The 23,713-nt window shown below is 40.8% G+C and overlaps 2 protein-coding genes across 5 annotated transcripts in view; both read left to right on the forward strand.

The window, feature by feature from the left end:
- ANKIB1 (ankyrin repeat and IBR domain containing 1) overlaps positions 1-5,668 on the forward strand; it is an 88,279-nt gene extending 82,611 nt beyond the window's left edge. For 2 of the 4 annotated variants that reach the window (XM_064704286.1, XM_064704287.1), the window contains exons 18-20: positions 334-445; positions 2,021-2,154; positions 2,503-5,668. In XM_064704286.1, coding sequence (XP_064560356.1) covers positions 334-445; positions 2,021-2,154; positions 2,503-3,255 — 999 coding nt within the window. In that variant the 3' untranslated portion in view covers positions 3,256-5,668. The remainder of the gene's footprint in view (positions 1-333; positions 446-2,020; positions 2,155-2,502) is intronic. The other 2 variants (XM_064704289.1, XM_064704288.1) reach the window with 2 other exon arrangements.
- A 4,671-nt stretch (positions 5,669-10,339) lies between these two features.
- GATAD1 (GATA zinc finger domain containing 1) lies at positions 10,340-15,089 on the forward strand. The gene is made up of 5 exons (XM_064704293.1): positions 10,340-10,656; positions 10,772-10,897; positions 11,187-11,246; positions 12,328-12,511; positions 13,253-15,089. The coding sequence occupies exons 1-5, from the start codon at positions 10,435-10,437 to the stop codon at positions 13,441-13,443; spliced, it is 783 nt and encodes a 260-aa protein (XP_064560363.1). The 5' UTR covers positions 10,340-10,434; the 3' UTR covers positions 13,444-15,089.
- The last annotated feature ends 8,624 nt before the right edge of the window (positions 15,090-23,713 follow it).

Raw genomic sequence — 23,713 nt, forward strand, 5'->3', positions numbered from 1 at the left:
TAGGTGCAGATATAAAGTTTGGCATCAGAGATTTAAACAAGAAATGTGTTCCTTGAATTGGTAAAAAAGGAGATTGCAAGTATTAAAATGTTGGTAGTACATCTAATTTTTTTTTTTGCTACTTCGTTGTTTTATAGATCTAGGATTACCTTGGATTTTTTTGTTATTTATGTTAAGCGTCGCATGATACAACTTGCAATTCATTTTTCTGAAAGCGGGTGATTTTATAACAAGCATATAAAATCACACATTTTTTATAAAAATGTGCTGCTTGTTACTCAGAAAAATAGTACTGCATGCTGCCCTGTGTTTTGTAACCTTTGGTTTATGCAGGAATATGCTGAATTTCAGTATCGGAGGAGGCACAGGCAGCGCCGGCGCGGGGACATGCACAGCCTGCTGAGCAACACTCCCGACCCCGAGGACCCCAGTGAGAGTACCTTAGGTACGGCCCTCTGGGCTGGCTGCTTGCTCTTCCTGCTTCAGAAACCACTGGTAGTGACCACAGGGCTTGTTCTTCTCTGGATACACTTTAAAGAAGTTTCAAATACATTGCTGTATTTTCCAGGGTGCAACATAAAGGCTTGTCTCTGCAGTTTTTTTATGTGATCTTAGAAGTGTTGTTGACTTCACTGTGGCTGCTGCTGTTCTAAAAGAGAAATTCATTGATCTTCCCACTAACAACTTCTCAGCTGTCCAGCACAGGTTTGCTTTTCTGAAGAAATTCTGAAGGTCATTCATTCATACACAAGTCCTCTACACCAATGAAAAGAACCAGTTGTGCATAGAATGTAGAGGCTACAGGCCTGTGGAAGAGCGTCCTAAGGTTGGATTCCAAAACTCTTCCCAGAAGCTGTATTGGCAAATGCAGCCAGGAAAGAAATTGGCCTGAGCTGTGACTTGCAGAGTGCTGCTCTTCTGGGGGCTGGTAGTGCAGTCCTTCAAGGTCTCTCTGTGACTTGGCTGTCTGGGCTGGCTCAGTTCTGCCAGAACCTTAGCACAGGTCCAGAAATAGCTTGAACCCAACTCATACTGTGGCACTGTTTCTGCGGAGCTGCCAGTCTGTGTGCTCAGTCTCTCAGCCATGCTGCACAAACTGCCATTGCTGTGCCTCAGGAACTTAACACTTAGCTTGTTCTTTAAAACTGAGAAGAGAGATCCTTTATTGAGGAGAAAGGATCACATGCATCCTTTATTTTAGAAAAAGTAATCAAAATTTTGGTGAACTTTGGTTCTTCCCTATTACAAATAAAATGCAAAACTATTTTGTTAGCTGAAGGACTAGATTTTGACTGAACACTTGGATATAGTAGTGATGGCTAAGTGCACACTTTTAAAGCATGCAAGAGATTATTTTATTTCTGTCTATCACATTTTGAGTTTTGGAGTGGAAAATTCCATTTTCCAAAGTCAAGAGATCTACATTTATTTCTATTACAGAGCAGTTTTTTCTGGAAGCATCATCTTCTATTTTTTGTGGCTTTTAAGAAAACAGCAATGTCAGTAATTGCTGAAGTATTCCCTAACAACTCTACTCTTAATTGTGCTGCAGTGTTACAGTAAAGACTATTATAATGTTAACATTATAGCTGAGGTTTTGTCTTTGAACAAAGAATTGGGCAAATGTGATTTGCAATCCACCTGTAAGTGCATCCTGTATTTGTGTCCACAGGCAGTAATTTTCAGGCTTTTCCATAAATCATGTACGTGCCTTAGAAGCACTTTGCCCCTTCTGCCCATGCTCCCAATGGCATAGCCCATGCTTTCATAGAGAAGAGTATTGAAGGCAGAAAGGACAAATGAGCCAGGCAGTCACTCCTAGAACAGTGGGATTGGTGTTTCACCACCGTGTAAGAGCTGATGGGAAGGAGTGGTTTGGATTCTTTCATTCAGAGTGAATAAAGGAGTAAAATTACACAACTGGAATCCAAAAGGAAGTAAGAAATTCTGTCAGTAAATCATAGCAGAGGAGGCTTCCTCACTGGTTCTTCAACCACTTTTGTTTTGGTTGCCCAAACAGACACTCAGGAAGGTGGCAGCAGTAGAAGACATGGTACCTCCATGGTGAGTTCAGCTTCTATGGGTATTCTGCACAGCTCTTCGCTTCATGACTATACCCCTGTCAGTCGCTCTGAAAACCAGGATTCTCTTCAGGTATCTCCCCTAATCTCTTTTCCATTCTCTCTGCTTTGCTTGCTCTCCTCTGCTCTGCCTGTCTGTGTCATTGTGTCTCTGCAAATTTTCTTAATTCTTCAAGGAGAAAGGGAGAATCTAGGACAATAAATTATACATTCACAATGGTAAGAATTGCTAAACAATCACTGACATAACAGTAGTTACTTTTTAAATTGTGTTGTCAGCACTGTTGGTAAAAATTTATTCTGATAAAGGACATGTAGGAATAATGAATGAATTTCAGATTTGAGACAAAATTACTTTTCATCCAAAATATGTAACAAGATGCAAGTTTTATTCTGAGAGCATCCTCATGTATTTCCACAGGCTCTGAGTTCTCTGGATGAAGATGACCCAAACATCCTGCTAGCTATTCAGCTGTCATTACAAGAATCTGGCTTGGCCGTAGATGAAGAAACTAGAGACTTTCTAAATAATGAGGCATCTTTAGGAGCAATAGGTACTTCTTTGCCTACAAGACTGGACTCTGCTCCCATCAGTATAGACAACCCAAGGGGTGCTCTGAGCAGCTCTGAGCTGCTAGAACTTGGTGACAGTCTGATGAGACTGGGTGCAGGCAATGATCCCTTCTCAGCTGATCATCTTCACTCCCACCCCTGCAGTGAGACAAGAAGTGGATTATACTCAACTTCAAGCGATGCTGATTCCAGCAGTCAAGATCCCAATACCAATGAAAATCTGCTTGGAAATATTATGGCCTGGTTTCATGACATGAACCCACAGAGTATTGCCCTGATCCCCTCAACAAGTACAGAAACAGATGAGGAGTCACAGCAGCCCAGCACTGAAGATGGGTCAGCAGGGCAACCAAATCTTACAGACACAGGGCTGGAGCCTCAGGAAGAGCATGCACTGTTTGAGGATGCACTCAAAAATGAAGGCAGAGGAACCCAAACAGAGGAAAGCACTTCTGAAGAAAACATTATTCCAAGAGAAACAGTATCACAAATTGGTGATAATAACAGGGAGGTAACCAGCACCCTAGATAATTCAGGAGATAGTTCAAGTCAGACTCCTCAAACCTCAAGTGAATGGACTGAACACGTGCATCTGGTGTGAATAAAAACTAAATCTGGAGTGAAAGAATGGCAGTGACAGATGGTACAGTATGTGGAGTAAGCATTATGGAGGCTTTGATCCACATAATTGCAGCTCAGTTGTAACCACTGATGTAACAACGGATATTTAGGAGTTCTCTTGAATTGCAGTTCTTCATAATGATGTGAACCTTTCAAGGAATATCCTTTGCATTTAATTAGGTAGTATTTGCCTTTTTGCTCTCAAGAGAAAGGAATAAGTAGGTTGTATTCCACATTCCTAATACAATGCAGCATCTGTTTAGCCTTAGGTTGATGATCCTTAACTTGAAAGTATGGATTAAAGGCTTACACTGATTATTTTGTTTGGTTTTCCTAAGAAATAGTTTATTCCATTTTTTAGAACTCATAATTTCACCAAAATAACATCTAGCAGTTCATTTGCATTTTGGTTTTGTTTTCCATAACTTTTCCTTAGTCATTTTTCATTTTTGTTAGCAGTGTGAACGGAGGTATTTAATGCTTCTCTGTAGTACTGCTCCAGGAACAAGTTTTAGGGGATATTCTTTCCCTTTAAAATCAAAGATTTTTTCATGTCTATTTACAGTCCAAATGTGCCAAACTGTGAAAAGTTAACTGGCAGTAGCCTAATGAAACAGTGCAGTGTTACCCTATCCAACTAATCCCACAATTCTTAGCAATGGAAGAAACCACTGGGTAGCATTGTGTCTCCAAATTTAACTGGCATATGTTGCCATGGTGACTGCATTTAATTAAATGTAGCCTGTATCTTAAGTTAATAAAACCTAATGCTGCTGTTAAACAGTTATTTTAAATATTAAAATACAGTGAATTAGCAACAGCTAGGCTGTATTTTAAGAGACACTTTAATGGAAGTGCAATCATAGTTCTTTGTTTTCATAATTCTACAAAGCATTTTATGCACTAATAGTGCAATTACTTTTAATGATAACATTTTATAAAAATATAGGAATACAGAATTTTCATATATTATTCAGTCCCACAATTAAAAGATAACACATCCTGCTCAACATGTTACGGTGCCTTTGCCTAACCCAACTGGATAGTTGCCACAGTTAAACAAGTAATTCAAATTCAGTGTTTGTTCTGGAGTAACTATGCTATTAATTGCAAAGACCTCCATAAAACCACCCATGGCCTTGCCTTTACAGTATAACTAAACGTTCAGTCAGTGTTTTTGCATATACAAAACACTACTAGGTATTTGTTCAATTGCACAATATTCATTTGCTGTGTGATTACTGTTTAGTGTAAGAAAAAAATAAAATTTAAAAAACCACAAAAAAACCTTTTCCTAGTTGTTGTACCGTGAAAAACAAAAATACTGGTTTTAGATTTGCTTAAAAGCATCAATCTACAGTTAGTGAGATACAATGGTACAGTATGTAATTACAACTAGAATAAGTTGTTCAAATGGCTGTTTTAATTACATATAATCAAAACTTTTCATAACATGAGCAAATTACATACACTCCATTTTAAGTTTTGCTTAACTGTTACCAGAGATTTGTTGATATGATATAAAAGTTTATTACTACTGAGTGTGTATAGGCAAGTGTCATGATAGCAAAGTTTATGTATTGATTACTGTGAGTTCAAGTGAGTGTTTTGGTAACTAATTCATGCAAATCCAGCTTTGGAACCTTGCAGTTACAAGGTTCATATTAGTAAAAAATGAAATAAGAGTATTTTACCCTTACCCCATAAAAACCTTATCCATTTTCAAGCATCTTTAGAGAGAATGAATTAGAATAGTCTAAATAATTTTCCAACTTTTCCTCTAGCCACCCTACTCCTGACATAATATTGAGCCTTTGAAAAATACCTGTAGGTATAAAGTCCTTCAACTGAAAGGGTCCTTCATGAACTGTCATCATGAATTGGTCTGAAAGTTGTTCAACTCACATAGCTTCCTTGAATGGTAATTTCTGAATAGAAAGATTCTCACAAAAAGATTGTGTATTGCATTGAGATGTCTTGCAAAGTTGCAGTAAGATATGTAAGAGTGCTCTCTGTGAAGATAGTGAAGTTTGTGGGTTCTGGTTTTATGTAATTTGGTTAGGTTGTGCAGTATATCCATTGTTTCCGTGTTACTCTTATGAGCATGAAATTAGACTATTAAATTTGTATTTTCTTGGTACTTATTTTAACACCATAGTCATTGACTTTACAATTCAAAAATAAAAGTTTGGCAAGACTATTTTGTAAACCTGTTAATTTTATAATGTAAAAAAATTACTCTAACCTTGAATTGTTATTTGCACTTTCATAGTCTATACTTGATACATTCCCACTTTATATACAGGTAGGATACTACAACCATGTAGATGTTTGGCCAAATGAATGCTGTTAATAATATGTAAAATTCTTTGATTAAACATTTATTACTTAAACTAATTCCGTTCTGTCTCATTACATCTTAGACTTACTGTAGCAGGTCCTTGAGACTGCTGACAGACATTTTTAGGGTATGTTCGTTCAGTACTGTGCCAGATTAGTTGGACACCATATAGAAAGCTGAATGATTTGATTTGTAAATATAAAGTACCATCATTAAGCTTTGAAAAAAATCTAAAATAGAATTTGTCTTAATTGCTGCAGCCATATTGTGCACTTGTTGTTAGTAGAGTAATGCCTTGTCACTACGAAGTGGTGCTAAACAGAGGGGGCTAATTTTTGTGAAAGATTCTGATAAGCACTGTTACTTAACTGCCACTTAATATCCACTCTCCATTGTTACCTGGGAATTCAGAGTGCCTCTGTTACATTAATAGCACCGAACTATTTTGTTCATTGTTACAGTAATGTCATCCACCTCCTCCACCAAGGATGCCAAGATCATGGAACCACACACTGGTTTGGGTTGGAAGGGACCTTGAAGGCCATGTTGTTCCAATCCACCTTCCGTGCTCAGGGACACCTTTCATTTGACCAGGCTGCTCAAAGCTCCATCCCACCCAGCCCTGAACACTTCCAGTGGGGAAGCATTCCCAGCTTCTCTGGGCAACCTGTGCCAGTACCTCAGCACCCTCACAGAAGGCATCCCGCTGGAATAGTCAGGGAGGGTGGTGACAAGGGAAGCCAAAACATGGACACAAAGATAGCCAGTTTGTTTACAAGCTCTAGAGACAGCTTGTCTGGCTCAAGAAACAGCTCTAACGTGCCTTGAAAGAACCAAGTGCTCATTGTAATTTTAAGTCATCTCTGCCATTGCTTTACCTACCCATGTCCCTCATGAGGCCCAAAAACCAAAGACCTCACAAAATGCAGGGTGAATTCCTGGCTCTACTACAAGCTCCAATGAGTAATTAAGACCCAAAAGCTGCAAAGACAGATGCATGTTACTTATGCAAGTAATAACTGTGCAACACATCTCAAGAACAGCATCACTTGTGGCTCTGGGAATTAAGGGAATACAGGCTGCTTTCCTCACAAGAGAGCTGCTAAGTACAGAACCTTAGAACAGAACCATGTGGAAATGCAGAGTGCACCAGTCCATCAGATTTATACCCAATTTCATGCATTTACAACACAAATATTTCTGGAGGAGCAGCTCATGTGCATCCTCTGCAGCTGACTGTGGAACAGTGACACACACATAGTAAGAATAAAGGATTCTTCAGCTGTGAGCCAGCTGACTGCAGGATAGCAGTAAGAAGCTAGGAGGAAGCAATGCAATTAAATCCACTGCAGAACAATTCAACTGCTGAAGCAGGAAATGAGCAGTGTGTGCAGATTTGCATCACTTCCAATAAAAACCACTCTCACTGAGAGCTCCTGAGGAGAAACAGTTCTGCACTGACAGCCACTGTGTCTAACAGTCCCCCTCCACAGGTGGAGCCAACATTTTATTTCCTCCACTTCTTTGTGGAGTCTACATTGGAAGTTTCACAGAGCAGGAGTGGGCTCTGGTAAGTCCCAAGGGCAGCCCTTTCTCTTTCTGGGGTAAAAATAAAATAAACTGGAAATACACATTAATTGGAAGAAAACATTTACTCTGCAACTTCAGCTGAGGACAAAATGCCTCAGCTGCATCAGACACATCCAGTCAGGCCTCAGACTGAGTCAACCCACTCCAGCTCCAAGGAGAGGCTTGTTCTGTTAAGGAGAATCAGGAAACTGAAGAGGCTGCTCAAAATTTGGGATTGACATTTTAAGGCTTGAGATCCTCTGGAGAGAGGGTACTTTACTTAAACTCCTGAGCCCCACCTCTGCTTTTACCCATAGCTCCAGGTATTCAGCAACTCTCAGAACATTTCAGCTGTTGCCAGGATAAAAGACATGCTGGGTGTAATTTCTGACAAAACATCATAACCACTGTTCTTTGTGTCACCTTCCAGGTGAGGCAGAGGTGGTCAGACTGCAGTGACAGCAATCCCTGCCTCTCTCTGCTCTTACACAAGGCCAACAGAATAATCATATCAGGAACACTGTAATCTCAAGGTGTTGTTTTACTGTGGTTCCATTGAAATGACAGAACCACACTTGTCAAGAAATACTTAACTGAAACTTTTTGACAACATATAAATGGTTGTCTAAACCGTTTTTTAATTATCCTAAACTACCACCTCAGATGAGGTTTCTTAAAGCTTAAGTTTTATTTATTTGGGTTTTTTAAATTAAAGTTATTATGTAAAAGCAGAAAGAATAATCACAGTGGGTAAGTTATCAACAATATACAGTAGCATATTTAATTAAGAGTATACACATATATGTAAACCACACACATCCTATATTTGTGACAGAAAAGACCCTGCACATGGTTTCAGAAAGACCAAGGGGTTAGAAACCAGGAAGATGGTAGAACTGGTGTTGAAAAGAACAACTATTGCAATTTTCATTTCCTATCCATTAACAATAAATCTTATAAAAATTCACGAAATAAAAACCTTCACAAAGTATGAGATAGTTATCTGGACAGAAATGGACATTGTCACTCATTTCTAGTCCGTTTCTATACACACTAGTGAAGCCATGCCAACATGATGGCAGTGAGAGGGGCCCAGCACTGGAGGACTGCTGAGGTGGGTGCTTGAGAACAAAAGTAGGCAGAAGCTGCAAAAAAAAAGTTAGAAAAGCTTAAGGGCTCTGAGAGATCATTGATCTGCAAAATACAACTACAGAGAGATGCATTAAAGAAACAAAACAAAAAAAGAATGCACCCAGTAAGTATAAACAGAAACAGCTTGAAAAGAGATGAGGGTAAATCAGGATTTAAATCAAAATTGAGGAATAAATTTGGCATCTGAGATAAGAAAGTCAAATTTGGTGGGAAAGAGGCATGCAAGAGGTGAAACATAGCTGTCCATGAGCCAGTAGCAACTCAGGCACACCCTGCATCCACAGCACACTGCATGGGGAGAGCATCTATTAATAGATCCCTGCAAATTTGTGTCCACTGAGGACAAGACAAAAATCAATTTCATTTGTACCAAAGAAGCTTTAAATAAACCCTAAGGACAGAAACTGAATATGGGAACTGAGAGACTGCAAATCCTCATGCATGACTGAGCATTTTTTTCCTAACATCCAACTAGAAAAACATCTCCAAGGGACGGCCCACGGCCACGTGAGTGGCAGTAGGTGAGGAACCTCTGTTAGATCCATGGTTCCTACATCTGGCTCTCAAAGCTTCACAAAGGCACAAGTTCATTCCCTAGCCTTTTGATTTACATGATACATAACTGAGGCTTCATGCAAGAGGGGCAGAGAATCATAGAGTGGGTTGTGTTTAAGGGGACCTTTAAGATCATCTAGTTCTAACCACCCATGCCATGGGCAGGGTCACCTTCCATTAGATCAGGGCCCCACTCAACCTGGCCTTGAACACTTCCAGGGATGGGGCATCCACAACTTCTCTGGGCAGCCTGTTCCAGTGCCTCACCACCTTCAAAGCAGAGGATTTTTGCCAAATACTTAATCTAAATGAAAGCCAAAACTGGCATATGTTGATGGTAATATCCACCAACACTCTCTCCTGAGTCAGGACAATCATTGCAATCCATCTCCTGTCCCCTGATTTTCTGTTGAGCCAGAAGAGTGACAGCTGTAAATCCTTGAATGACAGCACCTGGTGTGGTGGTGTTCGCAGGGGTCCCAGGATGAGAGAAGAGATGAGAATCTTGACTCCATGTTTCAGAAGGCTGATGTATTATTTTATTATATATATTAAAAGAAAATTGTACGTTAAAACTATACTAAAAGAATAGAAGAAAGGATTTCATCAGAAGGCTAGCAAGCAATAGAAAGGAACAGAATGATAATAAAATCTTGTGACTGACCAGAGTCCAAGACAGCTGGACTGTGATTGGCATTAAAAACAACTACATAAGACCAATCAGAGATGCACCTGCTGCATTCTACAGCAGCAGACAATTGTTTTTCTTTTCCTCGAGGCCTCTCAGCTTCTCAGGAGAAAAAATCCTAACGAAAGGATTTTTCATAAAATATGTCTGTGACAACCAGTCCTGCATCCCCTGCAAACAGGAACAGCACCAGAGACAGATTCTGCACAGAATCACAAAATGCTATTGGTTGGAAGCTGCCTTAAAGATCATCTAGCCCCAGCCCCCTGCCATCAGCAGGGACAGCTCCCGCTAGACCAGGTCTCATCCAGCACAGTTTTGAACACTGCCAGGTTTGAGGCATCCACAGCCTCCATGGGCAACCAGTTTCAGTATCTCATCACATTCACAGTAGAGAATTTCTTCCTAACATCTAATATAAATGCTCCGTCTTTCAGTTTGTACCCATTCTCCCCGTCCTGTTCTGTCACTGCTGCCCCTGACAGAGTCCCTCAGGCTTCCCTGTAGGTTCCCTTCAGACACTGGAAGGTGCTGCGAGGTCTCCACTCGCCCTTCCCCGGGCTGACCAGCCCCAGCTGCACCATGGGGCCTCCGTCCCTCACCGGGACCGACGGGGCCCCGCTCTCTGTGCCACGGCTCGGCTCGAGGCGAGAGCGGCCCGGAGCGGGCCGGGCTCCGTTTGTCCCGGGCCGCGGCCCGGCCGCCGCCAGCAGAGGGCAGGCCCGGCCCCGCCGCTGCCGGCCCCGCCGCAGCCACATCCGCCGCCGCCGGGAAGGGGCCGGCGCCGGGGCCGCTGTGGGCGCCGCGCTCCCGCCGCTCGCTGTCGGGCCCGCGGGCCCCGCGCCGGCCTCAGGATGCCGCTGGGGCTGAAGCCCACCTGCAGCGTGTGCCGCAGCACGTCCTCCTCCATGTGGAAGAAGGGCGGGCAGGGCGAGATCCTGTGCAACAACTGCACGGCCCGCTCGGCGCCGCCGCCCCCCGCCGCCTTCGCCACCACCTCGGCGGCCGCCGCCCAGCACAGCAACGGTGGCGGCAGCGGCGGCGGCGGCGGCGGAGGCGGCGGTGGTGGGAAGCAGGTGAGGAGGCCGAGGGCGAGGGCGATGCAGCCGCCGGGGCCGGGCGGGGCTGGGCGGGGCCGGGGCCGGGGTGTTCGGGCCGTCCCCCTCGTGTTCATCGTGCTGTTTCCCGCAGAGCAAGCAGGAGATCCACCGGCGCTCGGCGCGCCTCAGGAACACCAAGTACAAGTCTGCGCCCGCCGCCGAGAAGAAGGTTTCCACCAAGGGCAAGGGCAGGAGGCACATCTTCAAACTGAAGAACGTAAGGCGGAGCGGCTGGGCCGGGAACCTGGGTCGGGAGCCTGGGCCGGGCTGGGGCGGACACGGAGCCCGCGGGAGGAGTGGAAACAGAAAGCGGTCATGGGAGTTCAGCACTCGCTTCTCCACATGAAATCCTGGGGATGAAAACGCTAGCTCTGTTGCTTTGAGCTTTAACCTAAGAATGTTTGTTAGTTTTCTTAGAAGATAATGTATCTGTAAACAATCTCTGGAACTTTACGGTTGATTTGTTTCAATGTTCTTAATTTTCATTTTCTATATTCTTTTCTTAGCCCATCAAGGCTCCTGAGTCTGTATCCACTATAATTACAGCAGAATCAATCTTTTATAAGGTATGGTTTATGCAAATCTATTTGCAAAAATGATTATCCTGTTTCTGTTTCCAGTGTCAAGAATTATCGTGGACAGTGAAAGCACTAGAGATATAATCACAGAAACTGTTCTTCCTTGCCTAACACTTGTGTAGGATTTTGGTTTGCCATAGTTATTGCCGTTAAATCTTGCCAGGTAGTTTAAGTTTACCTAGTTTAAATAGTTACCATTGTCCCAGGGTCTTCTCTTCCAAGAAAAAGTGCTTTCTTTTTTTTTTGTAATTATTGCTGTCAGCATTTTTAAACTTCACTTGCACTGTGCAGCGGTCAAGTGACTGGAGATGATTATTTAGATTTGTGTGATGTTTCCTGCCATAGGTGCAGAACATATTTCCCATAGAGGGGGTGGCTTGCAGTAGCCCAAAATCTCAGCTGGCTCCCGTTTGAGAGCTGGTGCAAACAGTCCCAAACATCCGGGAGCAAGATCTGTTGGCACTTGCAGTGAAGCAAGAGGGAGCCTTGTCACATTCATGCTTGAGAGCAGCTTTACCAGCATGCCAAGGTGTTGGTGTTCTAAAGTTCTGACATTTGCTTTTGTTTCCCAGCAGTACAAGCAAACAGAATGTTTTTCCCCCTTTTCCTCCCCAAAAAAGTCAGGATAGGCAGTGGGAGACTGCCTAGCCAGTGGTGGCCTGAGATTCCATACTCTCCAGGGACCTGATGCTTCATGCCTGGCATTCCAGATGAATCTCTTGTTTGCTGTTGACCAGTTCAGAAAAGAATTACTGTCTTCTGTTTTTATCAGAAATTCCCAATAACTATGTCAAAGCCTCTGTCCTCCTTATGTAGAATGTTGTTACTCTGATACTTTGCAGTGTTGTTGTGAATAGGCTTGTTTGGGGTTGTTTGTGTTCTTTTTATCTGTTTTAAAAACAAACACCTTTCTTTCTTATGCCACCATTCTTTTGCATGCGGCTGAATTGAAGCTGCCTTTCAAGACTGGCATAGATTAGGATAATTTTGGGTGGTGATACTTAAGACGTGAAGTGAAGCTGACAAAAATCAGACATTTTGATTTCAGTGTCATTTGTATGTCTTCCAGGGTGTGTACTACCAAATTGGAGATGTTGTTTCGGTGGTTGATGAGCAGGATGGAAGAACATACTACGCTCAGATCCGAGGGTTTATTCAGGACCAATACTGTGAAAAGAGTGCTGCACTAACCTGGCTCATTCCTACACAAGCCAGCCCCAAAGACTGTTTTGACCCAGCATCCTATATCATAGGTAATCTCTGAGCCTTCACGTTCTGCAGCTACTTGGATGTGCCTATGCTAATGCAGAGCTGTATTCTTTAAATGAACATTTTAGCTTCTCAAGGTATTTTATGCACGTTCCACATTTTAGACTCTAATCTTGTAAACATCTCATTTACTGTAATAACACTTTTTATTTATCATGTGTATATAATGTGATTACCACTATTGCAGTGTGTGATTATCTTGTACTGTGATTATCTGAGTGTTTGTGGGTACAATTACAGTTGTGCAGCTTTAAAGATTAAATTATTGCTCTATAGATAGGTTTAAACCATAGTAACTTTGATTCTGATAAACCATCCAAGTTGTTTCTTTTAAAGTGACCTGAGTTACTTGATCTTTATACTGGGTATTCAAAATACATAGCATGCAAGCACTGGCATAGAGACTGTTCTGCTACTGATAAAATTAGTAATTCAGAGAAGTCCTTCTAACAGGCAGGACACAAATAGAATGTATTTTAAATATATTAATTACAGTGTTCACTCAAATATCAGAATGCTTCAAATGGGATGGAGGGAAAGACCAGCCCAACAAAATTAAAGGTAATACAGGAAGCTACCTAATACAGGAGGCCACCTTCCTAGGAAAGTCATGGATTGTAAAGGCAAATTCTGTAAGGGAATGTTGGCTTTATGTTGTGGCGTATTTTTATTCAGCATATTTAGTTTTATGCCTTTAAGTTTTGTCTTTAAATTTATTTTTTTAGGACCAGAAGAAGATCTCCCAAGAAAAATGGAATATTTAGAATTTGTTTGTCATGCACCTTCGGAATATTTCAAATCTCGGTCATCTCCCTTCCCTACTGTTCCTACAAGGCCAGAGAAGGGCTATATATGGACTCATGTGGGACCTACTCCTGCCATCTCCATTAAAGAAACTGTAGCAAATAATTTATAATTTTTAAGGAATTCTTTGGACTAGTTATTTTGTGTGTATCCTCCAGTTTGTAAACCCCTTACAAGAAGTTTTATAAAATGTGCTGGTTTATTTTACAGATTATGGTATTTATTTATTTTAGATATATCAGACCTTTGAAGTGGAAGTTTTCATTCCAGTTGATGCATCATTTCAGTGCTCTGCTCCTCAGACATTATTGCTCATCTTGGGACAAAACCACAAGTTTCATGTCATCTTTGACTTCTGAAGGTTGCCTTTAGTAGTCATTCTTACTTTTTGAGTTATTTTTCCAGAAGAGGAGTTTAAAGGATATAATCATCCTGCATTTTATATGGCTGTTTAATTTAGTTAACTGTGACTGCTGGTTTTATTTCCTTGTTAAATAATTTAGGACTAGCTTCACCTAAATACTAAAATGGTCAGTGATGCAGTTAACAGTTTTCTGTTACATGGAGAGGAGTGATCTACCTGCATTTCTCCAGACTAAAACCTCATCCACAAAGAGGGACTCTTAACAGTCACCTTTTATGGGAATTTTGTTAATCTGAATCTAAAATGTGGGCTATGTGTGTAGCTTTCTGCTAAACTTACTTATAAAAGGGCATAAAATTCCTGGAAAATTGGATGCAAATTCAAAAATTAATGTTATTTGCCATCCTGGCATTCTCATTGCAGAAGTGTATCTGTATTTCCTGAGCAAGCCAACACTGATCACATATGATTTGAGTTTCAGACTGTGAATGTTTGTTTGCTTGTTATCTTGGACTCATAAAATTGATTTTAAATAGTTTTCTCAGTCTTCACAATTAATGATCATAAGAATAAAAAATGGTCAGGCAATTAAAATGAAAAAAAAAATCAACAAGGGAAATAAAAAATTAATTTTATGTATTGACAGTCTCAGCATAACTAGGAATATGTATAAATACCAGAATGGGAGAAATGCCATATACTAAAATACCAATTAAGTTTTCTGCCCTAAACTTTTTACAAGCCAGTCAGCTCCAAACACAATGAGATGTGCTTGTAATGGCCTGAATTCCAAGGGCTTAGTGGTTCCTGCTGCCTGTCAAGGATGAGAGCTGTAAGTGGCCTTAAATTTAAATGTACTGATTTTTTGGGGTTTTTTTTTAATTGTGTATGGGCATATGTGACCAGCACCCAGAAGGCCCAAATCACCTTTAAGATACTGCATGAAAGCATGAAAATGTTGCACTAGGCTTCTGTTCTAACTTTGTGAAAGGCACTGATTTAAGATGTAACATATCTGAAAGTCTCAGGTATTGACAACTTAGTACAGTGGGACCTGTGAGGGCAGGAACCAGATAGATTTGTTTTGGCCTGCAGCTTCTGTTCTGCCCTCTTCAAATACAAGGAAGAACAATCAGCCTTGAGGGAGTAGATGCTGAAGTTAAGGGATACTGTCAATAATTCAGAATGCTCAGAAATTAGCAGTAGATTGGTAATGCAGAGTTAAATCTTAATCTTCAGTCACTTACAAAGATGAGATGTGTGCCTGTGTTCAGTGTGTTGCAGTGATTAATCCCAAGGTGACCTCCCTTCTCTCCATTCTCTCAATTCCTCTAGGTTTTTTTCTTCTTATTTCTTTATTAACAATTCCAAGAAAATAAAAATAACAAGTCCTATATTTACAGTAACCAGAGTGACTTCCTTGACTCAAATGCTTTCCTTCCTTTCTCTGCAGTCCGCAAGGTTTTCACTTGGGATCACTGTAAAGTCCCTGTGCTGCCTCAGCATAATCCATGGACCTGTCCTCTTCTGTGGGCTGTCTCACCTTATCTGAATCACCAGGGTTGGAAAAGGCCTTAATGGTCGTTGAGCCCAATGAAGCTTAGCTGTGTTTCTTGTCAAATCCTCAGGAATAAGGAGAGAAATTGTGCTTTACATTGTTTTGGTTTTTTCATTTGGTGTACCCTGTACGAACTCAAAAGTACTTTTTGCCATTTGCCTTATTTGTCAAAGAATTGTAACATAAAAGGGACAATTCATTTTTCATCAGAATACATCTTTCTAAAATTCAGTGCTGCTGGCAATTCAAGTATTATACTTCTAACTGCAGTCTAAACAGACAACATTTTTTTTCCAGAGAGCTATGGAACAACTTCCTTTAGTAAACACTAAGTATTTTTATTTTAGTTTAGTTTTTATTATACTGGGAAATGTTAAAAAATAATTCAAATGAACAAGAATTCTGAGTGTAAGGTCTCAAAAGAGAGTGGATTTGCAGGCAATGACTGTTACTGTCCTGTTTTTCTTGTGTTCAGAACATCACCCAGTAACACAGGGAAAATTATTAACTCTCCAGACAGCTTCTTATGGATGGACAAGCTGAAGAGTGGGACCTCTAAGGGCAACGTCTCTGAAAATTCTTCATCTCTTTCATATTAAGAAAATGGAGGCCAAAATGAAGACCTGCAAAATGGACTCAAAAGCAGAAGGGATATCAGAGGATCCTGTGGGGACAGGCTTTGATGCCCTGCAGCTGAGGGAGCTGAGCTCACCCATTTCTGTCTTGGTAACTCCCCATGCCAAAATGTAGGTAGGTTTCATATTTGTATCACTGGACTGTGAGTGGATACACTGCTGCTGAATTTATGGCCCTGGGTTGAGCTCCAGAGTTGTGACCAGCCAACAGTAATTTTCATCAAGGCATTTTAGTTCCAAAGATGGAACTTGCAGCCAAGAGCTAAAAGCCACAGAGCCGATATAAAATACTGAGTATTACATAGACATGTGGCCTGTGCCCTGAGGCACACATTGCAGGAAGTCTGTGGGAGGGGTAGCCCTTACCTTTCATGTGAACTTCACTGTACCAAAACAATGCTTACTGGAGAAGGGTTTCCATTTGGGCAATGGCTTTGTTGGGAGCAGAATACTTTCTGGGAAAATGTGATGCAAACACAATGGATAAATAAGTGTGTGGTTCCTTGAGCTCCTAAAATGAAGCTGGGGTTCCTCTCTTGCTGCTGTGCCGTGTTACATGGCAATCCTCTCAGTCATCCTGGCAGAGGCTGGATTAAGCCCCTACAGCTTGGTATCCAAGCCAATCTAGTAGCTTTGCTTTCATGTAATGCAGCCTTCAACTTTAACATGAATATTATACAAGAAGCAAAGCATACATTTATTGTGGTTGGTGGTTTATAATGCATTATGATTAATAAAGGCCCTAAATAGTCTTACAGAACTGAGAACAAAAATATTAATAGGTGTAGTATTGAAGTTTCAACTGCTCTTTACAGTTACTGAATTAGGAAGACAAATTAAAATTTTACTCTATTTTCACACAGATAGAATTGGTACATCTGTTAGATAGGAGACTACATCCCTCCAAAATTATGGAAGATGAACATTATGTGCCCAAGCAGAAACACTTTTACAAAAGTTAACAGTTGTTAATAGTTCTTTTTGTGTGCTCCCTACTACACAATCTCGTGATCACTGACAACAGAATTTTTTATTTGGCAATTGTTTCTCTTTCACCCACACAGTCACGCTTACCTTCAGGAAGACTACATTATTTTTTTTTCACTCAGCCCTTCTAGTTTGTGATTTGTTATTCTTGAATTTAGCCTACAGCTTCAGTGAGATTATTTTTCTTTTCTGGTTTGGTAGCTTCAATCACAAGAACAACTTCATGGAGAACATCTCCAGGTGGTTCATGCATCTTTGTGAAATGCTTCAATGTCTGTTTAATCAAACAGAAGTATTACTGGAATCTAGTTTGGATAGAAAGTTGTTTTAACCAGAACATATCAAGATTATGCTGTGCAGGGGATTTAAACTCAGAACAGTTAACCCAGGCACCTGCTTACATATGGCAGTTGGGCTCCTGCAACCTCTTTTGAACTCCTTCGTTTAGGGAGAACAGAGCAGGAGCATTCCTCTTTTCTCATTAAGCTGTCTAGGGGCAAAGTTGCTTTCAGTAATTCCACCTGTGTTTCTACACTCCATCAGTGTCCGTGGGCACTTCTTTGCTGAAGGCCATCACACAAAGTACCCTGTTATAAACTGGCTCTGTCAACTGATCCAGATTTGAAACACACACAATACCTTTCCTCTTAACAGAAATCTTCTCCTAGGGAACTGCAGTAAGAATGTTCAGTTTTGTATTCAGATGGCCAAATCCTTGATAATCCTTCTCAGTGTATGTAGAATCCTACACAACTGATGTTCCCTTTCTCTCCAATTAGGTTATTTTGTATAAAATGACACTGTAAGGCTGCTTATGGTAGTGAATCTGAATTATGTAAGCAGAATTTGGGAGCCTCTTCTCTCCTAAGCCTAGATTTCAGCAGGTCATTAAGAATTAAAGCAAAGAGTAACCTGTCCTTTTAATCTGTGTGCCCTTCTCATATATCCATTTCCCAAACTGGGGGAATCCACATAGAGAATTTTCCAGTTACCTCTCCTTAAGGAGTTTATTGGAGCATTCTTAGGACTCTTTATCTGAACTATGTTGTAACAGACCCCTGCTAGGCAAGGTAAAAGAATTGTCTCTTCTTTATGAGAAGCTGGTGGCAACTGTGGAGGAAATGGAAGTAGCTTTGGCATTTATTGCTGGCCAAAACAATACCAAAAGCAACCACTTCATGCCTGCAGAGTTTGCAGAGCCTGAGCATGGCTTAATTGCTCCATTGATAAGTGGAAATGATGTGTTGTAACTTAACATATCCATATGAGGCTATGCAAAGGAACAAATACTGGGACAGTGCCAGGGACACATATTGCAATGTACTTCCTTGGTGGGCTCTCTAGTCAAGCTTAACCTAGCAGCTCCTGAATTAAGTTGAGGCCATCAGGAAAGAAGCATCCACCTCAGCTTTTAGTGACCAGCAATATTTTTGACACAAAGGTCAAAGATAGAAAAAAGTAAAAATGTCTCTTCTAGAAAATTATTGTAGAAGTCAGTGCAAGATCTGGGTAAAATCTGTTTTTAAAAATCTCTTGTCAATTTTACCCACCCACGTTCCTGCCATAAAGGAGTGGCATGTGTGATAGGCTGTTTGTTTCTGACATCCCCAGTTCTGCTCTATCCTTTTTGATGCAGTGGGATGTGAACAGCACATAACATTTGACAGCACACATGAAGGAACAGCAAGGGGTTTTTGTGAAGGAATGCTTTCTGAAGTCTCTCTGTTTCTTCTCTATTCATTTCTAACATTCAAATTCCTTTAACAACAGGCTGGTGTTTAATGGGGGATCATCACTGAGGAGTAAAAAGCACTATCACATTATTTTTTTCTTTTTAACAAGACATTTCATCTGCCAAGTACAGTCAAGTTTTGTGAAGGTCTTCTGTAGGGTTTTATTACCAACCTTTGTTTTTCACAGGCCTGAAAAGCTTACTCAAGAGGGGCTGCTGGTGCTGTTTCACTGTTCAGTCCCTGTCAAGGTCAGATGAATATGTTGAACCCCACAGGTGTCTCTGCACAGCACTGGTGTCACACACATGCAGTGCTGGGGCACAGGCTCTGGGCTGGCCAGTACAAGGCCTGGACATAATGAACAAGAAAAGGGCCTCACCAGTGACTGAGAGACTGGGAATACAGGGAGAGGGTGAGAGCTGGGACTGTTCAGCTTGCAATAAAGATCACTTGGTGGAGGGAAACTTACTGTCTAAATACAGGATAAAAATATTTATCGAAAGCACAGAGATCCACAGCAAGACAATCCTGCTATAGGAACCTCTATGGCAGCATTCTGTTAATTCTGCAGTTCTAGTTTCCTCTTACCAAACCTAAATAGTGGAGCAGACAGGGAATTAATTCTGCAAATATTTTAATCAAAAACAAAGCAAAAGAAGTCCCCATGCAATGCTGTCAATTGAGTATACATTACAGACCTCAAAAGGTTTTTTAATAGTTAATGTATGAAAATGCTATCCAATGAATACAGGCACACAGAAATAATCTGAAAGAGAGCCCAAAGTCAAAATTAAATGCCTCCTCAGCACTCAACCTGCATATACAGAAAGGTGTATCAAATGCTTGAGAGATGTATATGCTTAGACAGAGCTCATGAATAGAGAAAAACATTTTACCCGTTAAAAGCATTCAGCAAAATTTTAATATCAGCTGATTCAACATTTTCAGTTTTCTGATTAAAATATACAGTCCATAATACATTGTAATATGCACAACTAGAGCACAAGCTTTGAAGACTTTAAATGTAGCAGCATGATGTTGCTGTATTACTTCATGCTTGGGATAAACTTGAAATTAAATAATCATGTTTTGTTTCCACATTCTAAACATTTTTAATATTTAGAAAATGTCATGGACTGCAAATTCTCAATCCACTCATGATTCCCACAAATTACATTATTTGCAAAGATAACTGCCAAGGAACTCCAGGAAATAAAAGTTTACTTATGAGAGGCCCTGATATTTACCTTCCCTGCCATGTGCAATGTCTTTGAGTGTTAATGGGTACTGTGTGCAAGACCTTCTCAAGCAGTGAACTTTCAGTGTATTGCCTTTGATTCCAGCTACAGGAGGAAAATACCTGAAAAAAGATAACATTAAAAAACAATGGCATCTCAAACACAGCCTGTCTTGCTTAAGATCATCTTTAGAGTAGGTGACCTCTGACATATCCTGAGCAGAAAACAGAGACTGAGGCATTATTTCTTTTTCACAGAATCAGCTGCTGTGGGATGGCAGTTTCCCAATTGCTCTTCTAGCCTAGTTCCTCCAGCTATTTATGGTATTATATGTACCCAAAGAACCAGTCTATAATATTATTAATGAGAACATTTCCATCTCCAGAAAGCAGAAGAAACATGTGAAGATCTCTAAAGAGTTAATTTGGTCTGTGATCCGTCCTGACAGCCAAAGGGACAGCAGGGATTCCAGCTGCTTCCCTCTGCTAGGATCAAATGGGAAGGGTCTGAATGCTCAGGCTCCCACGGTCTGACAAAGGCACAGACTGTGTCTAAACACAGGCACCACACTGATCAAGCAATTAGATAATTAGAACAACTTCAATATAGCTAAGAAAAAAAAAAGTTCTGCACACATTTGTCTGTATCCAAAATACCCAGTTTTTTATTTGTCACCTTGAAACTGAGCTTTGTAAGTGACCTTCCTTGTAACAATATGCTCTATCTGCTGTTAAACCTTGTTTTCTGTCTTGAAAGAGGACACAAGAAGTCTATCTGCTTCATGTTTTGAAACATCACTATCATCCATCATCACCACATCTTAGGTGAAATGTTTTACTGTTTTGCCTGTGCTGCCACTATTGGATCTTTCACAAAGAGCTGTGAGTGCATTTATAATTTTCCATCAAGTGTGCAGATCATGAATATCAAGACAATAAAATCAGAAAACATTTTAGCCTGAAATACTAGCAAGCACTATTTTGTGGACATTCACAAAACCAAACATTTCCACTGGGAAGAAAAGCAGTTTAAAGTACAGAGAAGAATGTGGAAAAAATTGGATGTGACAAGCAATATTGTCCCTGGTTATGCAGTCCCAATCAGCATAGAATCACTGATCATGCTAAGTGTCTTGAACAAATGAAGTTTCCTAAACTCTGGAAAAATTACATTTTAGATTTTTTAACTTGTTGACATTTTCTTCTTAGCTGTAACTAAGAAAAAACCTCTACAAAATCACATTACACATGTTTCTTTAATTATCTGAGTAGGTTGTTACAATAGCATAGTCTCTCTTCTCAGGGTCAGGACAGTATCTTGTTTACAACACCTTGAATTCATTGCAATCTACAGAGAAAGAAACTTGGTCTTAAAAAACAAGAACTGTTCTTCATAAAATACAGTCCTTCATAAAGTACAGGGAATTTCTCTGCATTTTGATACAGTGCCCAAATTATAAAATCAGCTCTTGTTGCTATAGTAGGACCCACCTGGGTCACAAGACTGAAAATCTGCAGAGATGAAACTGTACAAGTACTTCAATGCTGAGAACATATGCTGCTTGCAAAACAATAAGGAAAGCAGGAAAATCTGAGATCTGTCTGAGATACCTGCTTTTTAGTTTCCATAATGTGGCTTTTAATTTTTCAACTGCTAGCTGGAAAGGGTGACTTTCTTCATCAGTCACCTACGGAGAAAAAATATCAGCAAGAATAAAAAGATTGAATTTCCAAAGAGGTAACTAATGTTACACAACTTATGTGGCAAATACATCTTGCAGTGCTTGAGGGGAAACATTTGCAAACCAAATTTACTCGTAGCATGACAAACTGAGAGTTGACAAATGTCAGAGCAGAACAGTGCCTGCACAGAATGAGTGCAATCCTACACATCTTATGACACCCCCCTGCTGCCACTCTGCAGTCTGAGAAAATGATGGGCTGTCTCAAAAAGCACTGCACAGGGCAGTCTCTTCGCTTGGCCTTGGGTTGCAATTTCAGGTTTTTCTGATTGTTCCCTGTAAATGTCTGTTAATGTATGTGAATGGCCCAAGCTCCATCTCACCAAAGAAGGGCCTGTGAAGAGGCTGTATTCCACCCTACAGCCTTTTCTGGAATTCATTTCACCATAGCAGGGAGCTGGGATAAGATATCCACTTTAAACTAAGAAATGAAATTAATATTTCTTATAAGCATTTCTCTCTCCTCCTGCCTGCCTGCCCCAGCTGCTCAGGGAAGAAGGAGCACCCTGGGGAGGCTCTGCAGTAGCTTCCAACCATGGCCCCTTAGGAGAGATCAACTCTTCCTTGTGCTCCATGGTGCAGGGGCCCTGCATCCCTTACGGACAGAGAGGAACAACCCCGTGTGTCTCATGCCACCCCAGCACTCTGCCTGCTCCCCACTGCAAGAGTTCTGCTTCAGACCCACTGTCCTCACCAAGAATGGCTCAGCCAGCAGGACCTGCAGTGCTGGGCAGCTGCTGGGGAAGGACAGAGAGATCCAATCACCTAAACATGGGAAGAAGGGCTGGGGTCAGTCCTAGAGGATTAGGACTCTAGTGCCTAGAGGCAGATGCTGATGTGAGCAAAGCCAAGACCTTTTCCCCCCCAGGACCTGTAGAAAAAACAAGTTTCAACATGCTGACTTCAAGTGGGTTTTTCCTGCATCTATGCTTTATACCTGTCCTTAATGAAGGACATTTTGATCTTTTAACAGTGAAGAAAATGTATTTTAGACATTTAGAAAATGAACAGGTTTTTAACTACTGGAAAAATGGCCATTAGAAAATGGGGATAAGACTTAGTTCTTGGCAAACACTAAAACAGTAAACCACCAAATAGCTCCTGTTGTAGCCTTTAAGTATCTCAACAAGGTCACATGAATTTGATCCTCGAGTTATAAAATAACTTCAGCAGTGCTTCGGCAATATACAAGCATTGCAATAAAGTAATACATATTATTAAGAAATCATTTTATTTCCTGAAATTTGGCAATAATTATGGAAGTGGAGATTAGCACTGAATTTGTAATTAGTTCATCTGAAGGACCTAGATACCTTCCCAACAGAAAATGGGCATAAAACCATGTGGATGGTTTTAATCCTGCCGGTGCTAATGCTGGAATTATATAAATTGGCACTGATGGCATTTTGTGGATGGTTCCAAACATTTTGGTTTTTATTCTTTGCTTTTTATTCTACAAAGCTGATCTCTGGAAATAAGGGAAATTTGCCCAACACCTGCATTACCTTAGTAATTTTTGATGTACCAAAATCCATGTCCACACTGGGTCTCCACAAGCTCCATACTGTGCTGTAGCTGTGCCTACATAGGTAGTGATCATTCCTGCAGAATCCTAAGAGCTGGTTTTGTGTAAACAGTGAAGAACGAGCGCATCTTTTTGTACTCAGGAGTCCCAGACTGACTTTGTCCCTGGGATACCAGTCTTCACTAAATCATTTCAACTAATTCAAGCTATTAAAGACTTTTGGACACTTTAGAGACTGGTAGGGGACAGTACTGCTGAGAGATGCAAAATCTGCCCTGGTTACCTAATAGCAGCTGACATGACTGTTGTAGGACATTACACAAAGGCCACATACATGAAAGTCTTACAAAAGCCCTGCCTGCTGCTAGAGGATAGAGAGAATTGATTTTTCCCACTTCTTTCCTGTTAATCTGATTTACACTTGTGACCTAAACACCAGCAAACTGATTTAGCATTTCTACTACTGCCTGAGCATCTGGAAATATTTAATCCTGGACCTCTTTGTTGTATCACTGCAACAGCAGGCTAAACCTTAGTCAACAGATTTCCATTTCACTGTGGTATGTAAGACAGATTGTTACTGTTTGGGTTATTTTAGAAA

Source organism: Zonotrichia leucophrys, chromosome 2 (assembly GCF_028769735.1).
Source record: "Zonotrichia leucophrys gambelii isolate GWCS_2022_RI chromosome 2, RI_Zleu_2.0, whole genome shotgun sequence".
Classification (NCBI taxonomy): domain Eukaryota; kingdom Metazoa; phylum Chordata; class Aves; order Passeriformes; family Passerellidae; genus Zonotrichia; species Zonotrichia leucophrys.